The following is a 12,598-nucleotide window of genomic DNA, read 5'->3' as shown; positions in this document are numbered from 1 at the left end:
ATAAATACAAATGAAAGCATTAGGTACGGATTTAAGTACATTATATATGCCATATATACAGTCCATCATTAAGTGTACATAGTCGAGTCCTTCATCATCATCTTCATCATCACCATCATCATCATCACTCAGCACAGGCGGCCAATGTCGTTTTTAGTGCAGCCCTGATTACAGCACATTCCCGCCAAACCCAGGGAGAAGTTCCTCTTCCTTCGGTCCGGGCGGGCTCTGTTCACACTAGAGGCTCTGGTGCTCCCTGACGGTGTGGAGGAGAAGAATGCTGACAGCCACCCACTCACCCCATCTGCTGATTCCAGCTCAGCCATCTCTCTCCTCTCACCATCGGTCTGTGTTTGAGCACTCATCACCTGCAGCAGCTCGGATAGAGACACCTGCTGAGTGTTTTCACTCAAGCTCAGACCAGCGTCTGGACCCATAGAGTTCTGAAACGAGTCCAGTGTGAACGGACCTTAAAGAAACAGACAGCGGCCTGTCAAGACACCGGATTATACTCACAGATACTCATTGTGACCTGAACAATCTTCAGCCTTAAATGTCAAATGTTATCTTATATTGTTCATTTCATTTGTGATATGTTTCTTTTCAAAAAAAAGTTTACCCACACTTTCTCAGAACTCTTAACATTCAAAGACTGATTTTTACATTTTATTGGCCACTTTTTACTTTTATTATATAGAATTTGTCTGAAAACTGTACAATTTTAAATAATGACATGGCAGGAACATACAACCTACTGTTGTCAAATGCAGATTTTATTTTAAATATATATATATATATATATATATATATATATATATATATATATATATATATATATATATATATATATTTTTTTTTTTTTTTTTTTTTTACAGACTATATGTGCTAGATCTTGGTTGTTTGATTATATTACAACAATATTATATAATTTCTGTAGGGTATAAACACTTTATAATATATATATATATATACACACACACAAACATGTTGTTATTATATATGTTTCTATAGATTGAGTACATATGTTATATGATGTTGCAGTATAGATCCCAATACATACTACTGATTTTTTTATAGATTAGAAGTATATACTATCTACATACTATCTACATATATTATCTATGTACCAAATACATACAGTTGTTTATATATAGATTATAAATAAATACATATAGTTTTTATATGATGTTTATATATTGATTAAATGTACATACTATTGTTATATGATGTTTATATATAGATTATAAATAAATACAGTTGTAATATGATGTTTATTTATAGATTAAAATTACTTACAGTTGCTATATGATGTTTATATATAGATTATAAATACATACAGTGGTTATATGATGTTTATATATAGATTAAAAGTACTTACAGTTGTTATATGATGTTTATATATAGATTATAAATACATACAGTTGTTATATGATGTTTATATATAGATTAAAAGTACTTACAGTTGTTATATGATGTTTATATATAGATTATGAATACATAGAGTTGATATATAATGTTTATATATAGATTATAAATACATACAATGGTTATATGATGTTTATATATAGATTAAAAGTACTTACAGTTGTTATATGATGTTTATATATAAATTATAAATACATACAGTTGTTATATGATGTTTATATATAGATTATAAATACATACAGTTGTTATATGATGTTTATATATAGATTATAAATACATACAGTTGTTATATGATGTTTATATATAGATTAAAAGTACTTACAGTTGTTATAGGATGTTTATATATAGATTATAAATACATACTGTAGTTATATGATGTTTATATATAGATTATAAGCACATACTGTAGTTATATGATGTTTTTATAGGTTATAAGCACATACTGTAGTTATATGGTGTTTTTTATAGATTATAAGCACATACTGTAGTTATATGATGTTTTTTATAGGTTATAAGCACATACTCTAGTTATATGACGTTTTTTATAGATTATAAGCACATACTGTAGTTATATGATGTTTATTATAGGTTATAAGCACATACTGTAGTTATATGATGTTTTTTTTATAGATTATAGATTATAAGCACATACTGTAGTTATATGATGTTTATATATAGATTATAAGCACATACTGTAGTTATATGATGTTTTTATAGGTTATAAGCACATACTGTAGTTATATGATGTTTTTTACAGATTATAAATACATAATGTAGTTATATGATTTTTTTATAGATTATAAATACACACTCTAGTTATATGATGTTTTTTATAGATTATAAATAAATACAGTTGTAATATGATGTTTATTTATAGATTAAAATTACTTACAGTTGCTATATGATGTCTATATATAGATTATAAATACATACAGTTGTTATATGATGTTTATATATAGATTATGAATACATAGTGTTGATATATGATGTTTATATATAGATTATGAATACATAGTGTTGATATATGATGTTTATATATAGATTATAAATACATACAGTTGTTATATGATGTTTATATATAGATTAAAATTACATACTGCTGTTATATGATGTTTATATATAGATTATAAATACATACAGTTGGTATATGATGTTTTTATAGGTTATAAGCACATACTGTAGTTATATGATGTTTTTTTATAGATTATAGATTATAAACACATACTGTAGTTATATGATGTTTTTTATAGATTTTAAGCACATACTGTAGTTATATAATGTTTTTTTTATAGATTATAGATAATAAGCACATACTGTAGTTATATAATGTTTTTTTATAGATTATAGATTATAAGCACATACTGTAGTTATATGATGTTTTTATAGATTATAAGCACATACTGTAGTTATATGATTTTTTTTATAGGTTATAAGCACATACTGTAGTTATATGATGTTTTTTATAGATTATAATTGCATACTGTAGTTATATGATTTTTTTATAGATTATAAATACATACTGTAGTTATATGATGTTTATTATAGGTTATAAGCTCATACTGTAGTTATATGATGTTTTTTATAGATTATAAGAACATACTGTAGTTATATGATGATTTTTATAGATTATAATTACATACTGTAGTTATATGATGTTTATTATAGGTTATAAGAACATACTGTAGTTATATGATGTTTTTTTATAGATTATAGATTATAAACACATACTGTAGTTATATGATGTTTATTATAGGTTATAAGCACATACTGTAGTTATATGATGTTTTTTATAGATTATAAGCACATACTCTAGTTATATGATGTTTTTTATAGATTATAAGCACATACTGTAGTTATATGATGTTTATTATAGGTTATAAGCACATACTGTAGTTATATGATGTTTTTTTTATAGATTATAGATTATAAGCACATACTGTAGTTATATGATGTTTATTATAGGTTATAAGCACATACTGTAGTTATATGATGTTTTTTATAGATTATAAGCACATACTGTAGTTATATAATGTTTTTTTATAGATTATAGATTATAAACACATACTGTAGTTATATTATGTTTTTTATAGATTATAGATTATAAGCACATACTGTAGTTATATGATGTTTTTTATAGGTTATAAGCACATACTGTAGTTATATGATGTTTTTATAGATTATAAGCACATACTGTAGTTATATTATGTTTTTTATAGATTATAGATTATAAGAACATACTGTAGTTATATGATGTTTTTATAGATTATAAGCACATACTGTAGTTATATGATGTTTTTTATAGGTTATAAGCACATACTTTAGTTATATGATGTTTATATATAGATTATAAGCACATACTGTAGTTATATGATGTTTTTATAGATTATAAGCACATACTGTAGTTATATTATGTTTTTTATAGATTATAGATTATAAGAACATACTGTAGTTATATGATGTTTTTATAGATTATAAGCACATACTGTAGTTATATGATGTTTTTATAGATTATAAGCACATATTGTAGTTATATGATGTTTTTTATAGGTTATAAGCACATACTGTAGTTATATGGTGTTTTTTATAGGTTATAAGCACATACTGTAGTTATATGATGTTTTTATAGATTATAAGCACATACTGTAGTTATATGATGTTTATTATAGATTATAGATTATAAGCACATACTGTAGTTATATGATTTTTTTATAGATTATAAATACATACTGTAGTTATATGATGTTTATTATAGGTTATAAGCTCATACTGTAGTTATATGATGTTTTTTATAGATTATAAGCACATACTGTAGTTATATGATGTTTATTATAGATTATAGATTATAAGCACATACTGTAGTTATATGATTTTTTTATAGATTATAAATACATACTGTAGTTATATGATGTTTATTATAGGTTATAAGCACATACTGTAGTTATATGATGTTTATTATAGGTTATAAGAACATACTGTAGTTATATGATGTTTTTTTATAGATTATAGATTATAAACACATACTGTAGTTATATGATGTTTATTATAGGTTATAAGCACATACTGTAGTTATATGATGTTTTTTATAGATTATAAGCACATACTCTAGTTATATGATGTTTTTTATAGATTATAAGCACATACTGTAGTTATATGATGTTTATTATAGGTTATAAGCACATACTGTAGTTATATGATGTTTTTTTTTATAGATTATAGATTATAAGCACATACTGTAGTTATATGATGTTTATTATAGGTTATAAGCACATACTGTAGTTATATGATGTTTTTTATAGATTATAAGCACATACTGTAGTTATATAATGTTTTTTATAGATTATAGATTATAAACACATACTGTAGTTATATTATGTTTTTTATAGATTATAGATTATAAGCACATACTGTAGTTATATGATGTTTTTTATAGGTTATAAGCACATACTGTAGTTATATGATGTTTTTTATAGGTTATAAGCACATACTTTAGTTATATGATGTTTATATATAGATTATAAGCACATACTGTAGTTATATGATGTTTTTATAGATTATAAGCACATACTGTAGTTATATTATGTTTTTTATAGATTATAGATTATAAGAACATACTGTAGTTATATGATGTTTTTATAGATTATAAGCACATACTGTAGTTATATGATGTTTTTTATAGGTTATAAGCACATACTTTAGTTATATGATGTTTATATATAGATTATAAGCACATACTGTAGTTATATGATGTTTTTATAGATTATAAGAACATACTGTAGTTATATGATGTTTTTATAGATTATAAGCACATACTGTAGTTATATGATGTTTTTATAGATTATAAACACATACTTTAGTTATATGATGTTTTTTATAGGTTATAAGCACATACTGTAGTTATATGGTGTTTTTTATAGGTTATAAGCACATACTGTAGTTATATTATGTTTTTATAGATTATAGATTATAAGCACATACTGTAGTTATATGATGTTTTTATAGATTATAAGCACATACTGTAGTTATATGATGTTTTTTTATAGATTATAGATTATAAGCACATACTGCAGTTATATGATGTTTATTATAGGTTATAAGCACATACTGTAGTTATATGATGTTTATTAAAGATTATAGATTATAAGCACATACTGTAGTTATATGATGTTTTTTTATAGATTATAGATTATAAGCACATACTGTAGTTATATGATGTTTTTATAGATTATAAGCACATACTGTAGTTATATTATGTTTTTTATAGAATATAGATTATAAGCACATACTGTAGTTATATGATGTTTTTTATAGGTTATAAGCACATACTTTAGTTATATGATGTTTATATATAGATTATAAGCACATACTGTAGTTATATGATGTTTTTATAGATTATAAGCACATACTGTAGTTATATTATGTTTTTTATAGATTATAGATTATAAGAACATACTGTAGTTATATGATGTTTTTATAGATTATAAGCACATACTGTAGTTATATGATGTTTTTATAGATTATAAGCACATACTGTAGTTATATGATGTTTTTTTATAGATTATAGATTATAAGTACATACTGTAGTTATATGATGTTTTTTATAGATTATAAATACATACTCTAGTTATATGATGTTTTTTATAGATTATAAGCACATACTGTAGTTATATGATGTTTATTATAGGTTATAAGCTCATACTGTAGTTATATGATGTTTTTTATAGATTATAAGCACATACTGTAGTTATATGATTTTTTTTTATAGATTATAGATTATAAGAACATACTGTAGTTATATGATGTTTATTATAGATTATAGATTATAAGCACATACTGTAGTTATATGATGTTTATTATAGATTATAGATTATAAGCACATACTGTAGTTATATGATGTTTTTTTATAGATTATAGATTATAAGCACATACTGTAGTTATATGATTTTTTTATAGATTATAAATACATACTGTAGTTATATGATGTTTTTTATAGATTATAAGCACATACTGTAGTTATATGATGTTTTTTTTATAGATTATAGATTATAAGAACATACTGTAGTTATATGATGTTTATTATAGATTATAGATTATAAGCACATACTGTAGTTATATGATGTTTATTATAGATTATAGATTATAAGCACATACTGTAGTTATATGATGTTTTTTTATAGATTATAGATTATAAGCACATACTGTAGTTATATGATGTTTTTATAGGTTATAAGCACATACTGTAGTTATATGATGTTTTTATAGATTATAAGTACATACTGTAGTTATATGGTGTTTTTTATAGGTTATAAGCACATACTGTAGTTATATGATGTTTTTTATAGATTATAAATACATACTGTAGTTATATGATGTTTATTATAGATTATAGATTATAAGCACATACTGTAGTTATATGATGTTTTTTATAGATTATAGATAATAAGCACATACTGTAGTTATATGATGTTTTTTATAGATTATAGATTATAAGCACATACTGTAGTTATATGATGTTTTTTATAGATTATAAATACATACTCTAGTTATATGATGTTTTTTATAGATTATAAGCACATACTGTAGTTATATGATGTTTTTTTTATAGATTATAAATACATACTGTAGTTATATGATGTTTTTTATAGATTATAAATACATACTGTAGTTATATGATGTTTTTTATAGATTATAAATACATACTGTAGTTATATGATGTTTTTTATAGATTATAAATACATACTGTAGTTATATGATGTTTTTTATAGATTATAAATACATACTGTAGTTATATGATGTTTTTTATAGATTATAAATACATACTCTAGTTATATGATGTTTTTTTTATAGATTATAAGTACATACTGTAGTTATATGATGTTTTTTATAGATTATAAATACATACTGTAGTTATATGATGTTTTTTTATAGATTATAAATACATACTGTAGTTATATGATGTTTTTTATAGATTATAAATACATACTGTAGTTATATGATGTTTTCTATAGATTATAAATACATACTCTAGTTATATGATGTTTTTTTTATAGATTATAAATACATACTGTAGTTATATGCTTTTTTTTATAGATTATAAATACATACTCTAGTTATATGATGTTTTTTTTATAGATTATAAGTACATACTGTAGTCTGTTTCTCTCCTCCATCGGGATCCTCCGCAGGTGAATATAACAGCTCTGATGAATTCGCGTCCGCACAGTTTCACTCCGAAATCTCTCGCTAATTCCACCTGGATTGTGCTCACACGTACACACACACTGAACACACACACTATCAGTAGCGCTAAAAACACTCGAGACATTTTATAAAGTATTAAAACAATGAACTTTACAAGAAACCAGATGAACAAGAGTCCAAACAGTGTTGAAGTTTCACAAGCTGCTGATTTCTGGTGATTCGCCATCAATTCACACACATTTTATATTCACACACACCGACGTCACTCTTACATACACACACTCTCACTCTCTCTCTCTCTCTCTCTCTCTCTCTCTCTCTCTCTCACACACACACACACACACACACACACACACACTTTCTATACACAAACACCGATGTTACTTACACACACACACACACACACACACACAAACACAAACACACACTTTATACACACACACACACACACAAGCACACACACGCGCACACACACACACACAGATACACAAAAGCACACACACCTACACACACACACACTTTATATACACACACACCCACATCACTCTTACACACACACACACACACACACACACACTCACGCACACACTCACTCAAACACACACTGACGTCACTCACACACACACACACACACACACACACACTTTATATACACACACGGATGTCACTCTTACAAACACACACACAAATACACAAACACACACACTCACACACACACACACACACACACACACATACAGATACAGATACACAAACACACTCACACACACACACGTCATTCATACACACACTTTATATATACACACACACACACATACACACACACACTCTCTCTCTCTCTCCTTCTCACACACACACACACGCACACACACATACTTTATATACACAAACACCGATGTCACCCTTACATACACACATACACACAGACACACCGACGTCACTCTTACACACACACACACACACACACACACACACACACACACACATACACACACACACTTTATATACACACACACACCGACGTCACTCTTACACACACACACACACAGACACACTCACTCACACACGCACACATACACACACTCACTTTAACGGATGGACTCAAGATGGCGCCGAGTATGGCTGCTGCGTTGCGAGCTCCGACACAACATAGTAATGTTTTGTTTGTTCTATTCACAATTCTTATGTTTTTTGTCTTGGATGTTGTCTGCCTTATTGTCTATGACAGACAAACACTTTTGGACACTGGTTCAGCAATTTCACACCGTAAACCGGACTTCACATTCCTCAATGCCGACCCGCTGTTTACAAACACGCAAGCGGAGCCCTTTGTCTGGGCAGCACGGCCGCGGAAACGCAAAAGGAAAAGGGGAAACAGAGCTGGCGTTCTCATCAGAGTAAGACGCTGCGCAAATCGACCCCCGCTACCCACTATTCTACTGGCAAATGTTCAGTCTCTGGATAACAAGCTCTGCGAGCTGAAAGCGCGGATCTCTTTAAAACGAGATACAAGGGACTGCTGCATTATCTGCCTTACAGAAACTTGGATGTCTGCAGAGATTCCAGACTCAGCCATTGAACCCGCGGGGTTCTCCGTGCACCGAGCGGACAGAGCGAAAGACCTCTCAGGTAAATGTAGAGGAGGTGGTGTGTGTTTTAAGATCAACAAATCCTGGTGTGATCAGAGAAACACACATTCTGTCAAGTCTTTCTGTTCTCCTGTTCTGGAATTTCTTATGCTTCTGTGTCGACCATTCTGGGTACCGAGGGAATTCACAGCGGTCATTATCACTGCTGTGTACATTCCCCTACAAGCCGACACAGACCGGGCACTCAAGGAACTGTATGGGAGAATAAGTGAGCAGGAAACCGCGCACACTGAGGCACTCAAGGAACTGTATGGGAGAATAAGTGAGCAGGAAACCGCGCACACTGAGGCCGCGTTCATTGTGACCGGGGACTTTAATAAAGCCAGTTTAAAATCAGTCGCACCAAAATACCACCAGCACATTAGTTTCAACACACGAGGGGACCGGGTTTTGGACCATTGCTACTCTCCCTTCCGGGATGGCTACAAATCCCTCCCCCGCCCACCATTTGGCAAATCGGACCACTCTTCCATTCTGCTTCTGCCCGCTTACAGGCAGAAACTGAAACAGGAAGCACCCACCCTCAGAACGATCCAGTGCTGGTCGGACCAATCAGATTCCACGCTACAAGTTTTGATCACACGGACTGGGAGATGTTCCGGTCCGCCTCTGATGACGACATCGAGCTTTACGCTGATAGCGTAATGTATTTCATCAGAACGTGCGTAGAGGAAGTGATTCCGACCAGAACAATACGGATCTATCCGAATCAGAAACCTTGGATTAATAGCGATGTTCGCGCGGCACTTAATGTGCGGACCTCCGCTTTTAATTCCGGGAACGCGGAGGAGCATAAACAAGCCAGTTATGCCCTCCGAAAAACTATCAGAACCGCAAAACGTCAGTACAGGAACAAGATTGAAGGACAGTTTAACACCACCAACTCTAGAAGCATGTGGCAGGGAATTAACATCATCACAGACTTTAAAGGGAATAAAAACTCTGCCGTGAACACCGCTGCCTCTCTCCCGGATGAGCTAAATACTTTTTATGCTCATTTCGAGGGAAATAACACCGCCCTCGTGGAAAGAGCTCTCGCGGCTGAAGCTACAGAGGTTAGTTCACTCTCTGTCTCTGTAGCGGATGTAACCCGATCCTTCCGACGGGTGAATATCCGCAAAGCCGCGGGCCCAGACGGCATTCCGGACCTTGTCATCAGAGCGTGTGCGAACCAGCTGGCTGGTGTTTTTACGGACATTTTCAACCTTTCCCTCTCTTTGTCTGTAGTCCCCACATGCTTTAAAACATCCACCATTGTGCCTGTTCCAAAACAATCAAAAATAACTTGCTTAAATGACTGGCGTCCTGTTGCTCTGACCCCCATCATCAGCAAATGCTTTGAGAGACTAATCAGAGATTACATCTGCTCTGTATTGCCTCTCTCTCTTGACCCGCTGCAGTTTGCTTACCGCAACAACTGCTCCACTAATGATGCCATTGCATCTACAATACACACTGCTCTCTCCCACCTGGAAAAAATGAACACTTATGTGAGAATGCTGTTTGTAGACTACAGCTCAGCATTCAACACCATAGTGCCCTCCAAGCTAGATGAGAAACTCCGGGCTCTGGGCTTAAACAGCTCGCTGTGCAGCTGGATCCCGGACTTCCTGTCAAGCAGACACCAGGTGGTTAGAATAGGCAGCAACATCTCCTCCTCACTGACCCTCAACACTGGAGCCCCACAGGGCTGTGTTCTCAGCCCACTCCTGTATTCCCTGTACACACATGATTGTGTGGCAACACATAGCTCCAATTGCATCATTAAGTTTGCTGATGACACGACGGTGGTATGTCTGATCACTGACAATGATGAAACAGAGAGGAGGTACACACTCTGACACACTGATGTCAGGAGCACAACCTCTCCCTCAATGTCAGTAAGACAAAGGAGCTTGTGGTGGACTTCAGAAGAAAAGACAGAGAACACAGTCCCATCATCATCAATGGAGCACCAGTGGAGAGAGTCAGCAGCTTCAAGTTCCTGGGTGTCCACATCACTGAGGAACTCACATGGTCCATCCACACTGAAGTCGTTGTGAAGAAGGCTCATCAGCGCCTCTTCTTCCTGAGACGGCTGAGGAAGTTTGGAATGAACTGCCACATCCTCACACGGTTCTACACCTGCACTGTAGAGAGCATCCTGACTGGTACGGCAATAGCACCGCCCACAACCGCAAAGCACTGCAAAGGGTGGTGCGAACTGCCAGACACATCATCGGAGGTGAGCTTCCCTCCCTCCAGGAAATATATACAAGGCGGTGTGTGAAAAAAGCTCGGAGGATCATCAGAGACTCCAGCCACCCGAGCCATGGGCTGTTCTCACTGCTACCATCAGGTAGGCGGTAGCGCAGCATCAGGACCCGCACCAGCCGACTCCATGATAGCTTCTTCCCCCAGGCAATCAGACTTCTGAACTCTTGATCTCCCATGATCAAATACATCAGCACTGCACTTTATTACTCTCACTCTTATATCTCACACCAGACTGTCATAAATTATATTATTATTATATTATATTCTCTCTTAACAACTGACTATCAACCGACAGCCTGAATGTCAATACAGTACAATACTGTACATTCTATATATACTATATATACTTTTTTACATATTTTTATTTTTTATTTTTATTGAATAATGTGTATCTATATAGTGCGTATTGTATACTGTACAGTGTATGTTATTATTTGTATATTGTTGTGTGTAATTATGTGTATATCAGATGTTTAAATTGTGCTGTGTTAATTTGATGTTATTGTAAATTGGTATATGTCTCATCACTGTCACGACTGCTGTGTTGATCGGAACTGCACCCAAGAATTTCACACACCATTGCACTTGTGTATATGGCTGTGTGACAATAAAGTGATTTGATTTGATTTGATTTGATTTGATTTGATTTATATACACACACATCCACGTCACTCTTAGACACACACACACACACACACACACACACACACACACACAGAGAGAGATACACAAATACACACACACTCACACACAGATACACAAACAAACACACACACACTCTCTCTCTCTCACACACACACACACACACACACACACACACATGTTGGTGCAGCTATCATTATGAGGACTCTCCATAGACATAATGATTTTTATACTGTACAAACTATAGATTCTATCCCCTAACCCTACCCCTAAACCTAACCCTCACACACACACACACACACACACACACACGTTGGTTTAGCTATCCTTATGAGGACTCTCCATAGACATAATGATTTTTTATACTGCACAAACTATAGATTCTATCCCTAACACACATAATTAACATAATTACAGACTTCGCTGTG

At 31.9% G+C, this 12,598-nt stretch overlaps 1 protein-coding gene across 1 annotated transcript; it reads right to left on the bottom strand.

Annotated features, from left to right (window-relative positions):
• Nucleotides 1–7,878, bottom strand: LOC127430460 (relaxin-3-like). Its single transcript, XM_051680239.1, has 2 exons — nt 7,570–7,878; nt 1–469 (listed from the first exon to the last, which is right to left on the bottom strand). The coding sequence occupies exons 1-2, from the start codon at nt 7,847–7,849 to the stop codon at nt 129–131; spliced, it is 621 nt and encodes a 206-aa protein (XP_051536199.1). The 5' UTR covers nt 7,850–7,878; the 3' UTR covers nt 1–128.
• Nucleotides 7,879–12,598: the final 4,720 nt, after the last annotated feature.

The sequence above is a fragment of the Myxocyprinus asiaticus genome, chromosome 40, assembly GCF_019703515.2.
Source record: "Myxocyprinus asiaticus isolate MX2 ecotype Aquarium Trade chromosome 40, UBuf_Myxa_2, whole genome shotgun sequence".
In the NCBI taxonomy this organism is placed as follows: Eukaryota; Metazoa; Chordata; class Actinopteri; order Cypriniformes; family Catostomidae; genus Myxocyprinus; species Myxocyprinus asiaticus.
The sequence above is the reverse complement of the archived record's forward strand: the minus strand, read 5'-3'. Positions and strand labels throughout refer to the sequence as shown.